This window comes from Oncorhynchus tshawytscha, linkage group LG09 (genome assembly GCF_018296145.1).
Source record: "Oncorhynchus tshawytscha isolate Ot180627B linkage group LG09, Otsh_v2.0, whole genome shotgun sequence".
NCBI lineage: Eukaryota > Metazoa > Chordata > Actinopteri > Salmoniformes > Salmonidae > Oncorhynchus > Oncorhynchus tshawytscha.
The window spans coordinates 54,296,162-54,316,824 of record NC_056437.1 but is presented as its reverse complement, the minus strand read 5'-3'; the positions used below and the strand labels follow the sequence as shown (position 1 = coordinate 54,316,824).

Sequence of the window (20,663 nt, the reverse complement as noted above, 5' to 3'; positions counted from 1 at the left end):
GGTCTGGAGTAGGACTAGTCATAGTTAAATATTGGAATGGGTGGTGTGTTTTTTAGAGAGAGGGCAATTTTCATTTTATTTATTAGTTATTATTGTATCAAAGAATATAATGTAGGTAGGCTCTGAATGGCCTCACACACCAGTACAGAACGCACCTAAAAGTTGGATGCGATCTGCCAATCAAATCTCAAAGACGAAGATATCAAGTATTTTTTTCTTCCTAGGCCACAACACATCTGACCCACAGTTTTTGCCTGCCCTCTACTGGACAAAAAAGTAATAACACCGGTAGTTGCGTTTGATGAGCGGATGCTGCGACGTCACGGTTTTGTGCAGCGCGGCAAGTCTAGTAAGAACTTTCGCTGCTAAAATAATAAGGTAATTTTTTTTCGACATGCTTTATTGTCTCAAGATGCCTCCGTACATTCTTCTCATTGCAATTGTTGGTCTTTCTGTTCACAAATGTTAAATAGTGAAAAGTAATTCGCTGTTGGTCTCTAAGCTAACGTTAGCTTTCGAAGTTTGCTTGCTAGCTAGCTACCAGTAACGTTAGCTTGTTAGACATTATCTGGCCATTGCTGTTGATAAATCACATATGCCCGTGTTGTCCAAATCGATACTGTGCTTTTGCAATGTTTCCAAATGAATAGCTAGCTTCTAGGTTACAATATACAGTGTGCAAAACATTTAAGAACACCTCCCTTGTATTGAGTTTGCCCTCACAGAAAAGCCTCAATTTGTTGGGGCGTGGACTCTACAAGGTGTCGAAAGCATTCCACAGGGATGCCGACCCAGGTTGACTCCAATGCTCCCACGGTTGTGTCAAGATGTCTGGATGTCCTTTGGGTGGTAGACCATTCTGAACACACTGAAAACTGTTGAGCGTGAGAAACCCAGCAGCGTTGCATTTGTTGACACAAGCCGGAGTGCATGGCAGCTACCATAATCCATTCTAAGGTACTAAGATATGTTGTCTTGCCCGTTCAACGTCTGAATGAAACACATACGCAATCCATGTCTCAATTGTATGAAGTTTTAACTTTTTTGCCAACCCGACCAAATTCACATAGGAAGGCGAGTTCTAGATGTGTTTTTATTTTATTTTAATTGAAGGTAAGTCTAGGAAAGGGTAGGTGTGTTCTGTTCGCTATTTGCGTTCTTTTTTTCTTTTTTTTTTTACACCAACCTTAAACAGCAGAAAATACAATATTTTAGGTTATGGAAAATATATTTCACAGCTGTTTGGATTGTACAATGATAATCTACACAATGCAAAACAAATTGTATTTGTCTCATGCGCTGAATACAACCTTACAGTGAAATGCTTACTTACAAGACATTAACCAACAATGCAGTTAACACTTTTATTTTTCTAAAGTGAAAAATAGTGCCTTTGGAAAGTATTCAGACCCCTTGACTTTTTCCACATTGTTAGGTTACAGCCTTATTTTAAAATTGATGATGAAAAAACAACAATCTACACACAAATACCCTGTAATGACAAAGCAAAAACAGGTTTTTACAAATGTATTAAAATTATTCAGGCCCTTTACTCAGTAATTTGTTGAAGCACCTTTGGCAGTGATTACAGCCTTGAGTGTTCTTGGTTAGGACACTACAAGCTTGGTACACTTGTATTTGGGGAGTTTCTTACATTCTTCTCTGCAGATCCTCTCATGCTCTGTCAGGTTGGATGGGGAACGTGGCTGCACAGCTATTTTCAGTTCTCTCCAAAGAGATGCTCGATCAGGTTCAAGTCCGGGCTCTGGCTGTGTCCCTCAAGGACATTCAGATACTTGTCCTGAAGCCACTCCTGTTGTGTCTTGGCTGTGTGCTTAGTGTCGTTGTCCTGTTGGAAGGTGAACCTTCGCTCCAGTCTGAGGTCCTGAGCAGGTTTTCATCAAGGATCTCTCTGTACTTTGCTCTGTTCATCTTTGCCTTGATACTGACTAGTCTTCCAGTCACTGCTGTGAAAAACATCCCCACAGCATGATGCTTCCACCACCAAGTGTCACCATAGGGATGGTGCTTGGTTAACCTCCATACATGACGGTTGGCATTCAGGCCAAAGATGATCACGTTTCTCATGGTCTGAGTGTCTTTAGTTGCCTTTTGGCAAACTCCAAGTGGGCTGTCATGTCCCTTTTACTGAGGAGTGTCTTCCTTTGGGCCACTCTACTATAAAGGCTTGCTTGGTGGAGTGCTGTAGAGATGGTTGTCCTTCTGGAAGGTTCTCATCTCCACAGAGGAACTCTGGAGCTCTGTCAGCGTGACCATCGGGTTCTTGGTCACCTCCCTGACCAAGGCCCATCTCCCCCTATTGCTCAGTTTGGCTGGGCGGTCAGCTCTAGGAAGTGTCTTGGATGTTCCAAACTTCTTCCATTTAAGAATGGAGGCCACTCTGTTCTTGGGGACCTTCAATGCTGCAGACATTTTTTGGTACCCTTCCCCAGATCTGTGCCTCAACACAATCCTGTCTCGAGCACTACGGACAAGTACTTCAACCTCATGGCTTGGTTTTTGCTCAGACATGCACTGTAAACTGTGGGACCTTATATAGACGTGTGTGCCTTTCCAAATCATGTGCAATCTTTTGGCTTTACCATAATTGGACCCCAATGAAAGGGTACAAACATTTTCAAGGATGATCAATGGAAACAACATGCACCTGAGCTCAATTTTGTCTCATAGCAAAGGGTCTGAATACTTCTGTAAATGTATTTCTGTTGTTTAAAAAAACAAAACATTTTCGACAATATTTGAACCTGTTTTTACTTTGTCATTATGGGGTATTGTGTGTAGATTCCTGAGCTTTTTTTTTTTTACATTTCAATTTCATGATTTTTTTGTACGTTATTCTTTCATCCATTTTAGAGGAAGGCTGTAATGAAACAGTGGAAAAGGGCAAGGGGTCTGAATACTTTCTGAAGGCACTGTACATGCTTGTTTTGTCACATTGAAATTAGACACTAGAATTTTAGGAAAAGGCGGAGCGATTTCTGCATAGTGCAGCTTTCACCTGTCTCCTCTCCGTCATCTACACTGATTGAAGTGGACATCAATAAGGGGTCATAGCTTTCTCCTGGTCAGTCTGTCATGGAAAGGGTAAGTGTTCTTAATGTTTTGTACACTGGGTGGAGCTACACACATTACACTGCAGGATAGGTTAGATAGCGAGCGTTCAACAAAGATTTGACCCAAACTGTCGGTGGGGTCACACGAGACTAGGGGGTGTTTTCACGAGCCAATTACATGCATGTTTGCCCATTCGGTAATTAAATTACTTTTGCAATTAGAAGTTGGCATCTGCTGAGAATGCTCATTTAAGCTCTTGTTCCCCAGCTGAACCCAATAAAGGTGCAAAGATGTCCAGAATTGAGAAGATGAGCATCCTCGGTGTGAGGAGCTTTGGAGTGGAAGACAAAGACAAACAAGTCATATCATTCTTTAATCCCTTGACTGTGTTAGTGGGACCCAATGGTGCTGGTAAAACGGTAGGTTGCATGAGATTTATACAACTTGTATGCTGCCCTGCAACAAAAAAAAGTTAGTATTACATTAATTGACATTACCATAGAAAGGGGTCATTAGCCGATAAATGCAAAACCTTATCACACTTCTTGATGGGATAGTGGGTGCGAGATGCACAGTATTGCATGATTTTGACCTAGCCTGCTTCCATTGGTTGGTGTGCATTGCAGACAGTTCGCTATGCTGGTAGATTCAAGGACTTATTTTAATCCTATTTTTTCCTCCTCTGGCCACAGACTATCATTGAGTGTCTGAAGTATGTAACAGCTGGTGAATTTCCCCCGGGAAGCAAAGGGAATACATTTGTTCATGATCCAAAGGTGAGGACCTCTGTCTGTCTTGGTTGGCTTTGCAAGTGAGTTTGTTTATACATCAATGCAAAGCAGAGAAATATGAATGTTTGTCAACATTATTCGTAACAAAGGCCTGGAGTTTTTTTCTCGTCAGCGAAAACCCAGGACTCGTTTTTATAGCATCCTCCGTGGCATACACAGTTCCTAGGCCCTGGTTGTCATGCATAAGATGTACCTAATATTGCCTTTGGTGTGTTAGGATGCTCATGAGACTGACGTGCGAGCTCAGATCCGACTGCAATTCACCGATCTAAATGGAGAGAAGGTGGCAGTTCAAAGGTCCATGCAGGCAACACAGAAGGGCAAGAAGACTGAGTTCAGAAGTCTGGAGGGGGTCATCACCAGGATCAAGTGAGTTTAAGTGTTCCTCTACCTTAACCACAGAATATGTTCAAGAGAAGTGGTAGGCACTATATTGTACACAGGACCGGCCCACCCATTTGGCAGGTGCCTAGGGTCGAAAGTTGACGAGGGGGACATTTTCCGAGCTAAGCTGATTGACACAACGCGACACATAATTCTCTCCGAAAACATATACACATTATATGGACTAGGGATATACATTTTTGTCAATTTTGCCGCCGACTAATTGACCTTCAACTCGTCAAACAAATGGTAAAAAAAGAGGTCCTTACAGTAAAATGACGTGACCAACAGAACATACTATCAGAGATCTGTGTATAATGACGAGATGCTTATATTTCCGCCCTAGTAATGTAAGTCTTCCCAAGGCGGGAAGGCAGGCGACAAGCTTAGGCCCAAAATAAGCCCATAGAAATGCATTGGGCTTATTTCGGACTCTTGCTTCGCCTCTGATACTATGCATGCATACAAGGACCGGACATTTTTTGTTAAGAGCTTAATGGAAACAATAGCAAGCCTATCGTCTTAGTTAAAAGGATATAGCCTATTATTGAACATGCAACTACTGTAATGAAGCAACTAATAAAATGCAATTAGTGGAAAACACAGTTCTAAACAGCGTACCTAATATAAGCAGTTCCATATGTGACAGAGATGAACATCTGTTAGAAACTTAGTGGGGTAATCCAATAGCAACAACAATGATGGATTTCTAATATGACTAGGATTGTGCTTTTGGCTTCTGGACAACAGAATAAAGTTGATTTGAAAACCAATAGAACAGGAGAGAATTGCTGGTTAATGGCATGAGGAAGTCTAACATAATTTCCTCATTTCTATGGATGGATTTGGCAATGCAAGACGCTCATTATTTGAAGTAAAATGTTCAGGTTTCAAACAATTGCCTATGCACCCGAATAGGTGGCACACTTTAATTACAAGTTGAGGTATAGAAATAGCTCCTTTTTAATCGTGGCCAGCAAAGTTTTTAACACGTGATTGCATTTAGAATTATTTGTTGTGCAAATAACTTGGCTTACAAAATCAGGTTTCATTCCAGTACATGCTTTTTGAGGAGCTACTTTCACACTGTCTGACAGGTGATAGGATATTCCGCTCCTCAAACTAGGCTCTGTATGCTGTGTGATAAATAAGATGCATGACAATAAATACACATGCCTCAAATAAATGCCACACAATTATGCCAATTAATCTATAGCCCGATAAGCATGACCGGTCAAATTTATTTTTGGTATTAACATCCCTATTATGGGCTATTTAGGTGAGCTCCTTTGCAGCCCCATGATAAACTGCCCGCTGAAGTCAGGGTTGCAAAATATTTTAGTGTCCATGCCCAGAGCGCCTCTCCAGTGTGCTGTTGTCGAGTCCTCTAACATAAATCTATATTTTAAAAAACATTTTAGGCGTTTTTAGTAGATGCTCTTATCCAGAGCGACTTAGGCACTTAACCCTAATTGCTCCTCTTTCTCAAGGGCACATCAACATATATTTCACCTAGTCGGCTTAGGTATTCGAATCGGCAACCCGTAGGTTATTGGCCCAACACTCTTAACCGCTAGGGTACCTGCCACACCTAAACTATGCTTGTCCTCTATTTTTACATTTACATTTTTGTCATTTAGCAGACGCTCTTATCCAGAGCGACTTACACTAGTGAGTTCATACATTTTCTTACTTTTTTCGTACTGGTAGCCCATAGGAATCGAGCCCACAACCCTAACATTGCAAGAGCCATGCTTTACCAACTGAGCCACACGGGACTCTATATCTAAAGTCATGTAGCCTACAGGCTACTCTTTATTATGTGGTTTTTCTGTAGCCTATAGACTGGAGACCGTATTTACGACAATGTTATGAGACAGACATTTATTTTTGTATTTTCTTTACATCACGCATATTAGGGTTGTAACGATTCACCGCTACGCAACAGTCCCGGTTCAGATGTGTAAGATAGGAGTACATTGGTCCGTGGGACCCCCAAACCAATCCAAATGCAACATGCATTGGTCAGAAAATCTATTCAAATGTTACGAATTGCCCATTCACCAATTTTTATTGGGGCTCAAATGTATTTATTTCTTCCTTCTGAAAATACAGCTGTCCTTTTCATCAGTGTTGAACTTGGCACATAATTATGTTGACAGTCATTGATCTACAAGTCATTTTTCATGCTGAAAAATCCCAGGCAATATTAGTAGCCTAGTCGAACAGCTTGCTTCGATTGGTGACCATCGAGAGTGTCACCTTCGGCATTCAAATGTTTATAAAATGGCTTGCGCAAAGTTAGGCTTTATTAGTTGAGCGTGACAACCAATATACAGTTTACGTCGGAAGTTTAGATACATGGCTTTCGACCTTCGTCTCTCCCGAGCCCGTACGGGAGTTGTAGCGATGAGACAAGATAGTAACTACTAACAATTGGATACCACGAAAAGAAGGTAAAATTGACTTTTTTTTTTTAGGTGCCCAATAATTATTTCCATGATTCCAACAATTTCCCCCAAGTGTTTTGTTCAATTTCCCCCGTCAAATCAAAATATTTAGTTTTTTTTTGCTCATATCATGCAGCCCTACATGTTGATGTCAGGACTCTGTCTAGTCAAGTTCTTCCACACTGATCTCGGGGGCATTGTCATGCTGAAACAGGAAAGGGCCTTTCCCAAACTGTTGTCACAGAGTAGGAAGCACATAATCATCTAGAATGTCGTTGTATGCTGTAGTGTTAAGATTTCCGTTCACTGGAAATGTAACAGTGTAACAGTATAGCTTCGTCCCTCTCCTCACTCCTCCCTGGGCTCGAACCAGCAACATAACGACAACAGCCACCACATCGAAGCAGCGTTACCCATGCAGAGCAAGGGAAACAACCACCCCAGGGCTCAGAGCGAGTGAAGTTTGAAACTCTATTAGAGCGCGCTAACTAGCCAGCCATTTCACTTCGGTCACACCAGCCTCATCTCAGGAGTCATAAACAGCGCGATGCTTGACGCACAACAAAGAGCTGCTGGCAAAACGCACAAAAGTGCTGTTTTAATGAATGTTTACGTACCTGCTTCTGCCTACCACCGCTCAGTCAGATACTTAGATGCTTGTATGCTCAGTCAGATTATATGCAACACAGGACACGCTAGGTAATATCATCAACCATGTGTAGTTAACTAGTGATTATGATTGTTTTTTATAAGAAGTTTAATGCTAGCTAGCAACTTACCTTGGCTTACTGCATTTGCATAACAGGCAGTCAGTCTCCTTGTGGAGTGCAACGAAAGAGAAGCAGGTCGTTATTGAGCAGGACTAGTTAACTGTAAGGTTGCAAGATTGGATCCCCCGAACTGACAAGGTGAAAATCTGTCTTTCTGCCCCTGAACGAAGCAGTTAACCCACCGTTCCTAGGCCGTCATTTAAAATAAGAATGTGTTCTTAACTGACTTGCCTAGTTAAATAAAGTTTTTTTTTTTGTGGCCAAAAATACCAATGTCCGATTATTATGAAAACCTGAAATCGGCCCTAATTAATCGGCCATTCCGATTAATCGGTCGACCTCTAATCTGCACGCACAGTGAGACAAAGACTTTTTGGAAGATGGCCTGGTGTCAAGAAGGGCAGCAAAGAAGCCACTTCTCTCCAGGAAAAACATCAGGACACATCAGTACTGATATTCTGCAGAAGGTTTAGGGATTGGACTGCTGCGGACTGAGGTAGTAATTTTCTCTGAATCCCCTTTCCGATTGTTTGGGGCATCTGGAAAAAATATTGTCCGGAGAAGACAAGGTGAGTGCTACCATCAGTCCTGTGTCATGCCAACAGTAAAGCATCCTGAGACTATTCATGTGTGGGGTTTCTTCTCAGCCAAGGGAGTGGGCTCACTCACAATTTTGCCTAAGAACACAGCCATGAATAAAGAATGGTACCAACACATCCTCCGAGAGCAACTTCTCCCAACCATCCAGGAACAGTTTGGTGACGAATGCCTTTTCCAGCATGGTGGAGCACCTTGCCATAAGGCAAAAGTGAAAACTACGTGGCTCGGGGAACAAAACATCGATATTTTGGGTCCATGGCCAGGAAACTCCCCAGACCTTAATCTCATTGAGAATTTGTGGTCAATCCTCAAGAGGCGGGAGGACAAACAAAAACCCACAAAATCTGACAAACTCCAAGCATTGATTATGCAAGAAAGGGCTGCCATCAGTCAGGTTGTGGCCCAGAAGTTAATTGACAGCATGCCAGGGCGGATTGCAGAGGTCTTGAAAAAGAACACTGAAAATAACACTGAATAATAACTCTTTGCATCAACTTCATGTAATGGTCAAAAGTATTTGACACTTATGAAATACTTGTAATTATACTTCAGTATTCCATAGTAACATCTGACAAAAATATCTAAAGACACTGAAGCAGCAAACTTTGGAAATTAATATTTGTCCTCAACTTTTGACTGGTACTGTATAGTGATGCACCAATATGACATTTTTGGTCTTTTCCGATATAAATAAATAAATCAAATAAAGCCAATACCGATATTTACAATGTTAGTTGCCTTTTTAAGCATTCTAGAACAGTTAAATAGTTAAAACACACACATGGACGCAGCGGTCTAAGGCACTGCGTCTGTGCAAGAGGCGTCACTACAGTCACTGGTTTGAATCCAGGCTGTATCACATCCGGCCGGGATTGGGAGTCCCATAGTGCGGCGCACAATTGGCCCAGTGCTGTCCGGGCCGTCATTGTAAGTATGAATTTGTTCTTAACTGACTTGCCTAGTTAAATAAAGGTTACACACACCCTGGCCAAAAAGTAATTTTGTTGGCATTGACGTATGTCCCCATTAACAGAAACATAATCAAAACCTATTTATTTCACTTACTTGCTGTGACGTTGTTCATTTGTTCAGTCGTTTCATTTTCAACCAGGATTTCTATGGAAAGCCGTTTGGGTCGTTGCGTGTGAGAAAAGATACATGACACTTGTTTCAGTAGCTAGCTAACTATCGCTAGGTATCATCAAATCAAATCAAATTTTATTTGTCACATACACATGGTTAGCAGATGTTAATGCGAGTGTAGCGAAATGCTTGTGCTTCTAGTTCCGACAATGCAGTAATAACGAACAAGTAATCTAACAATTCCAAAAAACTACTGTCTTATACACAGTGTAAGGGGATAAAGAATATGTACATAAGGATATATGAATGAGTGATGGTACAGAGCAGCATAGGCAAGATACAGTAGATGATATCGAGTACAGTATATACATATGAGATGAGTATGTAAACCAAGTGGCATAGTTAAAGTGGCTAGTGATACATGTATTACATAAGGATGCAGTCGATGATATAGAGTACAGTATCTACGTATGCATATGAGATGAATAATGTAGGGTAAGTAACATTATATAAGGTAGCATTGTTTAAAGTGGCTAGTGATATATTTACATCATTTCCCATCAATTCCCATTATTAAAGTGGCTGGAGTAGAGTCAGTGTCATTTACAGTGTGTTGGCAGTAGCCACTCAATGTTAGTGGTGGCTGTTTAACAGTCTGATGGCCTTGAGATAGAAGCTGTTTTTCAGTCTCTCGGTCCCAGCTTTGATGCACCTGTACTGACCTCGCCTTCTGGATGACAGCGGGGTGAACAGGCAGTGGCTCGGGTGGTTGATGTCCTTGATGATCTTTATGGCCTTCCTGTAGCATCGGGTGGTGTAGGTGTCCTGGAGGGCAGGTAGTTTGCCCCCGGTGATGCGTTGTGCAGACCTCACTACCCTCTGGAGAGCCTTACGGTTGAGGGCGGAGCAGTTGCCATACCAGGCGGTGATACAGCCCGCCAGGATGCTCTCGATTGTGCATCTGTAGAAGTTTATGAGTGCTTTTGGTGACAAGCCGAATTTCTTCAGCCTCCTGAGGTTGAAGAGGCGCTGCTGCGCCTTCCTCACGATGCTGTCTGTGTGAGTGGACCAATTCAGTTTGTCTGTGATGTGTATGCCGAGGAACTTAAAACTTGCTACCCTCTCCACTACTGTTCCATCGATGTGGATGGGGAGGTGTTCCCTCTGCTGTTTCCTGAAGTCCACAATCATCTCCTTAGTTTTGTTGACGTTGAGTGTGAGGTTATTTTCCTGACACCACACTCCGAGGGCCCTCACCTCCTCCCTGTAGGCCGTCTCGTCGTTGTTGGTAATCAAGCCTACCACTGTTGTGTCGTCCGCAAACTTGATGATTGAGTTGGAGGCGTGCGTGGCCACGCAGTCGTGGGTGAACATGGAGTACAGGAGAGGGCTCAGAACGCACCCTTGTGGGGCCCCAGTGTTGAGGATCAGCGGGGAGGAGATGTTGTTGCCTACCCTCACCACCTGGGGGCGGCCCGTCAGGAAGTCCAGTACCCAGTTGCACAGGGCGGGGTCGAGACCCAGGGTCTCGAGCTTGATGACGAGCTTGGAGGGTACTATGGTGTTGAATGCCGAGCTGTAGTCGATGAACAGCATTCTCACATAGGTATTCCTCTTGTCCAGATGGGTTAGGGCAGTGTGCAGTGTGGTTGAGATTGCATCGTCTGTGGACCTATTTGGGCGGTAAGCAAATTGGAGTGGGTCTAGGGTGTCAGGTAGGGTGGAGGTGATATGGTCCTTGACTAGTCTCATGATGACGGATGTGAGTGCTACGGGGCGGTAGTCGTTTAGCTCAGTTACCTTAACTTTCTTGGGAACAGGAACAATGGTGGCCCTCTTGAAGCATGTGGGAACAGCAGACTGGTATAGGGATTGATTGAATATGTCCGTAAACACATCGGCCAGCTGGTCTGCGCATGCTCTGAGGGCGCGGCTGGGGATGCCGTCTGGGCCTGCAGCCTTGCGAGGGTTAACACGTTTAAATGTCTTACTCACTTCGGCTGCAGTGAAGGAGAGACCGCATGTTTTCGTTGCAGGCCGTGTCAGTGGCACTGTATTGTCCTCAAAGCGGGCAAAAAAGTTATTTAGTCTGCCTGGGAGCAAGACATCCTGGTCCGTGACTGGGCTGGGTTTCTTCCTGTAGTCCGTGATTGACTGTAGACCCTGCCACATGCCTCTTGTGTCTGAGCCGTTGAATTGAGATTCTACTTTGTCTCTGTACTGGCGCTTAGCTTGTTTGATAGCCTTGCGGAGGGAATAGCTGTTGTATTCAGTCATGTTACCAGACACCTTGCCCTGATTAAAAGCAGTGGTTCGCGCCTTCAGTTTCACACGAATGCTGCCATCAATCCACGGTTTCTGGTTTGGGAATGTTTTAATCATTGCTATGGGAACGACATCTTCAACGCACGTTCTAATGAACTCGCACACCGAATCAGCGTATTCGTCAATGTTGTTGTCTGACGCAATACGAAACATCTCCCAGTCCACGTGATGGAAGCAGTCTTGGAGTGTGGAGTCAGCTTGGTCGGACCAGCGTTGGACAGACCTCAGCGTGGGAGCCTCTTGTTTTAGTTTCTGTCTGTAGGCAGGGATCAACAGAATGGAGTCGTGGTCAGCTTTTCCGAAAGGGGGGCGGGGCAGGGCCTTATATGCGTCGCGGAAGTTAGAGTAACAATGATCCAGGGTCTTTCCACCCCTGGTTGCGCAATCGATATGCTGATAGAATTTAGGGAGTCTTGTTTTCAGATTAGCCTTGTTAAAATCCCCAGCTACAATGAATGCAGCCTCCGGATAAATCGTTTCCAGTTTGCAGAGAGTTAAATAAAGTTCGTTCAGAGCCATCGATGTGTCTGCTTGGGGGGGATATATACGGCTGTGATTATAATCGAAGAGAATTCTCTTGGTAGATAATGCGGTCTACATTTGATTGTTTGGAATTCTAAATCAGGTGAACAGAAGGATTTGAGTTCCTGTATGTTTCTTTCATCACACCATGTCACGTTAGTCATAAGGCATACGCCCCCGCCCCTCTTCTTACCAGAAAGATGTTTGTTTCTGTCGGCGCGATGCGTGGAGAAACCCGCTGGCTGCACCGCTTCGGATAGTGTCTCTCCAGTTAGCCATGTTTCCGTGAAGCAGAGAACGTTACAGTCTCTGATGTCATGTCCCTCTGGAATGCTACCCTTGCTCGGATTTCATCAACCTTGTTGTCAAGAGACTGGACATTGGCAAGAAGAATGCTAGGGAGTGGTGCACGGTGTGCCCGTCTCCGGAGTCTGACCAGAAGACCGCTTCGTTTCCCTCTTTTTCTGAGTCGTTTTTTTGGGTCGCTGCATGTAATCCACTCCGTTGCACTGGTTGTAAGGCAGAACACAGGATCCGCATCGCAAAAAACATATTCTTGGTCGTACTGATGGTGAGTTGACGCTGATCTTATATTCAGTAGTTCTTCTCGGCTGTATGTAATGAAACCTAAGATGACCTGGGGTACTAGTGTAAGAAATAACACGTAAAAAAACAAAACTGCATAGTTTCCTAGGAACGCGAAGCGAGGCGGCCATCTCTGTCGGCGCCGGAAGTCCAATAGAAACACATCTAAAATAACCCTAATTTATAAGACCGTTATTTGATTAATGGTGGTCGGACCATCTATGTAAAGCTAGCAACAATAAGGACTAGCCACAATAGTGGACTTTGTGGTTAGCCTTCAAAATAGAAGTATGGCATAATTGTACTATTTGTATTCATTTGCATTACGGTAAATTACACACTTTTATTTTGAAGGCAAACTGCAAATTCCACTATTGTGCCTAATCCTTATTGTGGCTAGCTTCACAACTCAACCTGGTGCGGTCGAGCCTCACTAGCCAGATGAAACTAGCTGGCAGCTTATAAAGTTAGCTTTGGGCAACAGGGTTAAGTTGCTGACTAACTATTTATTTTCATGAACAGAAGTTCAATTTCAATAGGCGAACAACAAGTGGCAAACTAGCTAATACTTCATCACAAGGATTCCTGAATCATTGCTAAGAATAATGAAAATGACTGCAGTTTCTACTGGTCATTGTTTTCAGGCTGTTTGTATTGGTGCTAGCTAGATACCAAGCTAAAGCAAGCTACCCCAGAAGTTGCGGTTGAACAAATGATGCTTTATTGCCAACACTATTGTAAACGCATCGTTCATGGCCGGTGTTTGCTTGTTTGCAGACTTTTCTGTACAGCTTTGACAGTGCTACTGTATCTTTTTTTGACATGCAAAGACCCAAATGGCGTTCCATAGTATTGTATGTCGTGGCACTAATAGCAGTGACGCTATTACTGTGAAAAAATGGCGCACTTGGTAGTGTGTACTGGGGCTCGACCAGTCAGCGAAAGCCAACATCACCCACGACAGAGAACAGTTGATTGTCAAGGGCAATGAATTCCATTATCTTGGCTTTACTGGATTTCGCCTTTGAGTTGTCTCGCTGAAATTATTACTCTTTCAAATGACTGCTCGATCCACACAGCAGACATTGTGAGCTACTTTAGGAATGCTGTGTTGCAGATATAGTGCAAAATTTTACATGGCGTCATTACATCATGTACCTACGCATACCTATATAACACGTCAGCTTTGAAATCGGTTTTGCACATCGGGCGTCATACTAGACATTGGCATTTTTATCTAATATCGTCCGATTCCGATATATCGTGCATCCATAGTACTGTATACACACTACCATTCAAAAGTTTGGGGTCACATAGAAATGTCCTTTAAAAAAATTTTTTTTTTAAAGCACACTGATGTACTTGTCTTTTGCTCAGTTGTGCACCGGGGCCTCCCACTCTTTCTATTCTGGTTAGAGACCGTTTGCGCTGTTCTGTGAAGGGAGTAGTCCAGTGTTGTATGAGAACTTCAGTTTCTAGGCAATTTCTCGCATTGAATAGCCTTCATTTCTCAGAACAACAATAGACTGATGGAGTTTCAGAAGAAAGTTCTGTTTCTGGACATTTTGAGCCTATAATCAAACCCACAAATACTGATGCTCCAGATACTCAACTAGTCTAAAGAAAGCCAGTTTTATTGCTGCTTTAAATCGCCACAACGGTTTTCAGCTAAGCTAACATAATTGCAAAAGGGTTTTCTAATGACCAATTAGCCTTTTAAAATTATAAACTTGGATTAGCTAACACAGCGTGCCATTGGAACACAGGAGTGATGGTTGCTGATAATGGGCCTCTTTACGCGTATGTATATATCCCATTAAAATCAGCCATTTCCAGCTACAATAGTAATTTACAACATTAACAATGTCTAAACTGTATTTCTGATCATTTTGATATTTTAATGAACAAAAAATGTGCCTTTCTTTTAAAAACAAGTACATTTTCTAAGTTACCCCAAACTTTTGAACGTGTGTTTTTGAATGCACTGGACCTTTTTTAAACGTTGATGCTTTCCCAGGCATGGAGAGAAGGTGAGCCTGAGCTCCAAATGTGCAGAGCTGGACAGAGAGATGATCTCAGCCCTGGGTGTGTCTAAAGCTGTCCTCGACCATGTCATCTTTTGTCACCAAGAGGAGTCCAACTGGCCCCTGGGAGAAGGGAAGCCCCTCAAGAACAAATTTGATGCTATCTTCTCAGCCACAAGGTACTCTTAGAGTAGTGTTGTTCAGAGTCACACTTCTGCCCATTTTATTGGAACTTAGCTGTCTTTTCTGTGGTTAGTATTGCTTTACTCACAACAGCATGTTAGCTACTGCTACTCTCTGTTCATCATATATGCATAGCCACTTTAATCATATCTACATACTACCTCAATCAACCTGACTATCCGGTGTCTGTATGTAGCCTCGCTACATTTTATAGCCTCGCTACTGTATATAGCCTGTCTTTTTACTGTTTTTTCTTTACTTACCTATCTACACTTGTATTCGGCGCACCTGACAAATAAACTTTGATTTGATTTCACCAGGGAATTTAATTTGAAATTCTTATTCAATTCTTGAATTTGAATTAGACAGTTGAATTGATTTGTAAAAATATGAATATTTGGAAATTAATTGAATTGGGATTCAATATTATAAAAAATTTACTCCACGGTTTGTTTCCACTTGTACATCTATATTTCCAGTATAGCAAAGCAGTTTCAAGCGTGACATGATCAGCCTGAAAGCCTAAGGGAATTAAATTGGAATTAGTGGAATTGTTGGGGATCATATTGAATTGGGAACGGAATTTATGGAATTGAGAGGAATTTGAATTAAATGGAATTTATAGCGAGAGGTAATTTAATTAGATTAGAATTTGTGGAATTAACTCCAACCCTGATGGATATAAAGGATTTAGCTGTGAACCAACAATTTTCCCTCCCTCCCCTTGTCAGGTACATAAAGGTGCTGGAGACGCTGAGGCAGCTGAGGCTCAAGCAGTCTAACGAGGTGAGAGAGTGCCAGGTGGAGCTGAAGTTCCTGAAGCTGAACAAGGAGAAAGCCCTCGAGATCAGGGAGCTGCTTGCCAGCAAGGAGACCCAGCTGGCCTCCTCCAAAGATGCCGTACAGAAGATAGAGGGCCAGATTGAACCCCTGGAGGTGTGACCTCATTCCATAGATAATTTGTTCTAGACAAGATGAATGGTTTACATCTGCTTATGTTAGTGTTTTATAGAGCGTTATTTAGAAGCCAATTTAGATGCTAAACAAATTGTTTTTGTCCTGTCTAAAAGTAGCCTACTTTGAGTAACTCCATTTTAAATGTAGGCATGCAATGGAAAAAGTCAAGATTTATACAGCTTTTTAAGTATTTCTACCTGTTTTATTTCAGAACCGACTGGTTGACATTGATGAGAATCTGGGAAAAGTGATGAAACTCGACAACGACATCAAGGCTTTAGACAGCAGGAAGAAGCAGATGGAGGAAGACAACCAGGAACTGGAGGAGAAAATGGAGCAGGTGTGAGACTCATTTCACCAGAACACTATTCCATTCACATCAATGGAGAACACCTTTATAAGTGTGTTTGTGAGCCCAACACCTGCTAACAAAGAACCAATTGTCCATTTTGACAAGAGCTTAATTAGCGTATAGGAAAAGCACTATAATCTCAGTGCTATTAGATAACGAATTGGACTCTGCAGCTTTAAATTTACAGATGACAAGTCAGTACAGTACAGATCTTTATTCAGACAATATCTTGTAACATTTTGGAACTCTCTCCCTTTCATGCATCTTTCCTTAATGGTTGTGTCTGTCATTTCCAAGACCTGTTCCAATCCATCTGTGTGGCCTGTGTAACTGAAGCCCTGTTGTGTGGCCGAACTCAGGTGTTCCAGGGCTCAGATGAGCAGCTGCAGGAGATGTACCAAAATCACCAGAGGACAGTGAAGGAGAAGGAGAAGAGGTTTACAGAGTGCCAGAGGGAGATGGAACGAGCCGGGAGAGAGTGCCAGAGACTCAACCGCCTCCAGTCCGACCTTTTAGTTGAACAAGGTGTGACATTGGAGTGACTACACTATAACCATGGAGAGTTCTATGTTGGGTGCATATAAGTCATGTTATATTTTAGTTTGTCAGTGTTTATTTGCTTTATCGATGCGCTAGACCAGGGGTCTCCAACCTTTTCTAGTATGTGAGCTACTTTAAAAAATGTAAAAATACTTATTGCGAGCTTTCAAATCGGCACATTCTTATTTTCTTTACCCTGCAGCTCTTTCCCGGTCCTTGGTGTATAAGACATGTATTTTTTTTTCTGTTGTATTCTCAATATTACAATTATTCATAGAGAAACAACAAAAGCGGAAGGTGGAAGAGTCAATTTCATTGCTTAAAGATAAATTCCACCTTAAAATGCATCATACCAGCTTTATTTTGAAAGTTAGAAATCTTGAGAACTTGATTTCTGACATGCAAAACATTTTTAATATGACACGGTTTTTGGGGGAAGTCTGTACCACCCACAAGATGGAAAGGAAGACCCAGAGTTACCTCTGCTGCAGAGGATACGTTTGTGAGAGTTAACTTCACCTCAGATTGCAGCCCAAATAAATGCTTCACAGAGTTCAAGAAACCGATACATTTCAACATCAAGTGTTCAGAGGAGACTGTGTGAACCACTACTAAAGGACACCAATAAGAAGAGACTTGCTTGAGCCAAGAAATGGGAGCAATGGACATTAGACCAGTGGAAATCTATCCTTTGGTTTGGGGTCCAAATTGGAGATTTTTGGTTCCAACTGACGTGTCTTTGTGAGATGCAGTGTAGGTGAACAGATGATATCCGCATGTGTAGTTCCCACTGTGAACCATGGATGATGAAGTGTTATGGTGTGGGGATGGTGACACTAGCAATGATTTATTTAGAATTCAAAGCACACTTAATCAGCATGGCTACCGCAGCATTCTGCAGCGATACGGCATCCCATCTGGTTTGTGCTTAGTGGGACTACCATTTATTATTCAACAGGACAGTGACCCAAAACACACCTCCAGGCTGTGTAAGGGCTATTTGACCAAGGAGAGTGATGGAGTGCTGCATCAGATGACCTGACCTCCACGATCACCCGACCTCCACCCATTTGAGATGGTTTAGGATGAGTTGGACCGCAGAGTGAAGGAAATGCAGCCAGCATATGTGGGAACTGTTGAAAAGCATTCCTCGTGAAGATGGAAGATAACACTTTTGGTTACTACGTGTGTTATTTCATAGTTTGTGTGTGTGAGGCACGAGCACCAAACAGGCAGACAGATGGGCAATATTGCTGAAAATTAATTGGGAGATATTGATACATGGTGGCTAACCAGGGGTAGAATAATGTCAATGTGGCTTTGATTGGTTAGTACATTTTACATTACATTTAGTAATATAGCAGACACTCTTATCCAGAGCACCTTACAGTAGTGAGAGCATACATTTTCATACTGGTCCCCCTTGGGAATCGAACCCACAACCCTGGTGTTGCAAGCGCCATGCTCTACCAAGTGAGCCACACGGGACTACACTAGCCAGAAGGTTTATCAGTTTGCATGCAATATGTGAAAAAATGCATGTACTTTCAGAATGAATTGGCAAGCAACTCATAGGTGGGCTATGATCTACCTGTTGGAGACCCCTGCACTAAACCAGGTTTTCCCAAACTCTGACCTGGGGCCTCTACTGGGTGCATGTTTTGGTTTTTGCCCTAGCACTACACAGCTGTTTTGAATAACCGACTCCTCAAACTTTGGTTATTTGAATCAGCTGTGCAGTGTTAGGGCAAAAACCAAGAGGTGCAGCCAGGGGGGGGCCCCCAAGACCGAGTTTGGGAAAACCCTGCACGAGACGGATGTGTATTGGTTGGTCTACACACGCAACCAATAAACCTAATAGATCATGTTGAATATCGTTAGTGGTGCTACTCTGATATCGATTGTGTTGTGTTTCTCTCCTCCGTTAAGGTCGTCTCCAGCTGGAGGCTGATCGCCATGCCCAGAACATGAAGGCTCGTGACTCCCAGGTGAGAGCCCTGGCAGCCTATCTGGAGATGGAGGGCTACGACCGGTCCCCCTTCAATGACAGACAGCTGCAGAGCTTCAACCGCCAGGTCAAAGAAAGACTCGACCAGGAGACTGAGGCCGCCAACCAGGTCATGGTAAGAGAAAGTCCCGTCCACACGAAGTTTGGAAAGATGCAGCTTTGTTCCATTGATCTAGTTTTAACGGTCAGGAAACGGAACCTAAACTGACTCCTGGCCCTATTCATGTTGTATAACTTTGTTCTTCCAAGCCATTCATCTGTATTCCAAACTGTGTTCCAGAGGGATATACAAGAGAAGGAGGCCATGAAGCAGCAGAGCATCGATGAGATACGAGACAAAAAGACTGGTCTGGAGAGGACCATGGAGCTGAAGAAAGACCTGCAGGTTAAGAAGCAGCAGGAGCTGAGGAACGTCAAGTCTGACCTACAGAGACTGGAGGGCTCCTCCTCCCGGCTGCAGGAACTGGAGACAGAGCTCACCAAAGCGGTAGGCGCACAACACATTGTCTGCGATTTATATCTGTGAATGTGTTGTTTATCCCTTAGATCAAAGTTCCGGAGTGTTTACTAGATGTGGTTTACGCCTGGGTTTAAATTAGTGTCCCCGTAGATTTTCTTAGACAACCGAAGGAACATCCAGAGCTGCAAATGACTACATGTTGAATAGTAGTCCTGCCTCTAAGTAGTAGTTGGGGAAACTGAAGTTCATGATATTCCTGTGTGTATCTGTGGTGTCTCTCTGCAGGAGCGTGAGCTGGAGAGCGCGGTGCAGAGCTCCAATGTGGATGGGCTGAAGGCCGAGGTGCTGGAGCTCCAGAAGGACAAAGCTGAGCTGGACCGCACACAGCGTCGGCTGGACCGTGAAATGGAGACCCTTAACACACACACCACCACACGCACACAGATGGACATGCTCAAGAAGGATAAGGTAGTGTCAGCTCAGAAGAAGAATTAAAGATACCGGCATATGCTAAGTGACATTATACAGCTTAAAAGATTGTCAATCTACACAATTGAGATGTGAGAAATGTAGTGAGCCCTGTGCAGGTCTACATTGTTGATTTAAAAAATTAAAAAATATATATATATATATATATATATATATATATATATATATATATATATATTCAGTATACACACAACTACCTGAGTATACAAGATGTACACTTCGTTGTTTAGTTTGTGGCCCAAACCTGACCCATGACGAGGAACAAGAGGTCACTCTCAACCTGGCCAGGGGTAACATGAGCCTGTGGGCCTCTTCTTCCCTCAGACAGATAAAGAAGATCAGGTGAGGAAGATCAAGTCAAGGCACAGTGAGGATCTGGTGTCCCTGCTGGGTCACTTCCCTAAGAAGAGGGAGCTGGAGGACTGGATCCACGCCAAGTCCAAAGAGATCAACTCCACCAGGGAGAAACTAGCCAAGCTCAAGTGAGTGCTTCTGTCAAACATGGCCAAATGAATACAGTATCTGCTCTGTCTTCGTGTTGTTACAGTAAGAAGTTGCTGAGGTCTATGTGATTCTGTGCTTGCAGTAAGGAGCTGGCGTCGGGGGAGCAGAATAAGAGCCACATCACAGCAGAGATCAGGAGGAAGGAGCAGCAGCTGGCCAGCTATGAGGAGAAGATGTTCAACGTGTGTGGCAGTCAGGACTTCCAGCAGGACCTGGGCAAGCTGCAGGACGACCTGGAGAAGACCTCCAAGCAGAGAGGTAACTAACAGGCCCACGAGTTGGATATGAGGTTTAATTTATACCGGATTCATTTATACTGTTAATTTAAATGCATTACAGGTGGCTACCTCATAAAGCTGGTTGAGAGAATGCCAAGAGTGTGCAAAGCTGTAATCATGGCAAAGAGTGGCTACTTTGAAAAATATAAAATATATTTTGATTTAACAATTTCTTTTGTTACTACATGGTTCCATTTGTGTTTTTTCCTAGTTTTGATGTTTTTGCTATTATTCTACAATGTAAAAAAAAAAAAAAGTTAAATTAAGAAAAATCCTGGAATGA

General features: G+C 43.0%; 1 protein-coding gene across 2 annotated transcripts in view; it reads left to right on the top strand.

The window, feature by feature from the left end:
- The first annotated feature begins 270 nt into the window (after positions 1–270).
- rad50 (RAD50 homolog, double strand break repair protein) overlaps positions 271–20,663 on the top strand; it is a 44,685-nt gene continuing 24,292 nt past the window's right edge. Inside the window, exons 1-15 of one of the 2 annotated variants that reach the window (XM_042327069.1) lie at positions 271–378; positions 713–957; positions 2,967–3,105; positions 3,343–3,494; positions 3,768–3,851; positions 4,084–4,235; positions 14,603–14,788; positions 15,524–15,728; positions 15,961–16,089; positions 16,461–16,626; positions 18,571–18,764; positions 18,930–19,136; positions 19,395–19,577; positions 19,923–20,080; positions 20,185–20,360. In XM_042327069.1, the coding sequence (XP_042183003.1) occupies positions 3,366–3,494; positions 3,768–3,851; positions 4,084–4,235; positions 14,603–14,788; positions 15,524–15,728; positions 15,961–16,089; positions 16,461–16,626; positions 18,571–18,764; positions 18,930–19,136; positions 19,395–19,577; positions 19,923–20,080; positions 20,185–20,360 (1,969 nt within the window). In that variant the 5' untranslated portion in view covers positions 271–378; positions 713–957; positions 2,967–3,105; positions 3,343–3,365. The remainder of the gene's footprint in view (positions 379–712; positions 958–2,966; positions 3,106–3,342; positions 3,495–3,767; positions 3,852–4,083; positions 4,236–14,602; positions 14,789–15,523; positions 15,729–15,960; positions 16,090–16,460; positions 16,627–18,570; positions 18,765–18,929; positions 19,137–19,394; positions 19,578–19,922; positions 20,081–20,184; positions 20,361–20,663) is intronic. The other variant, XM_024432277.2, reaches the window with a different exon arrangement.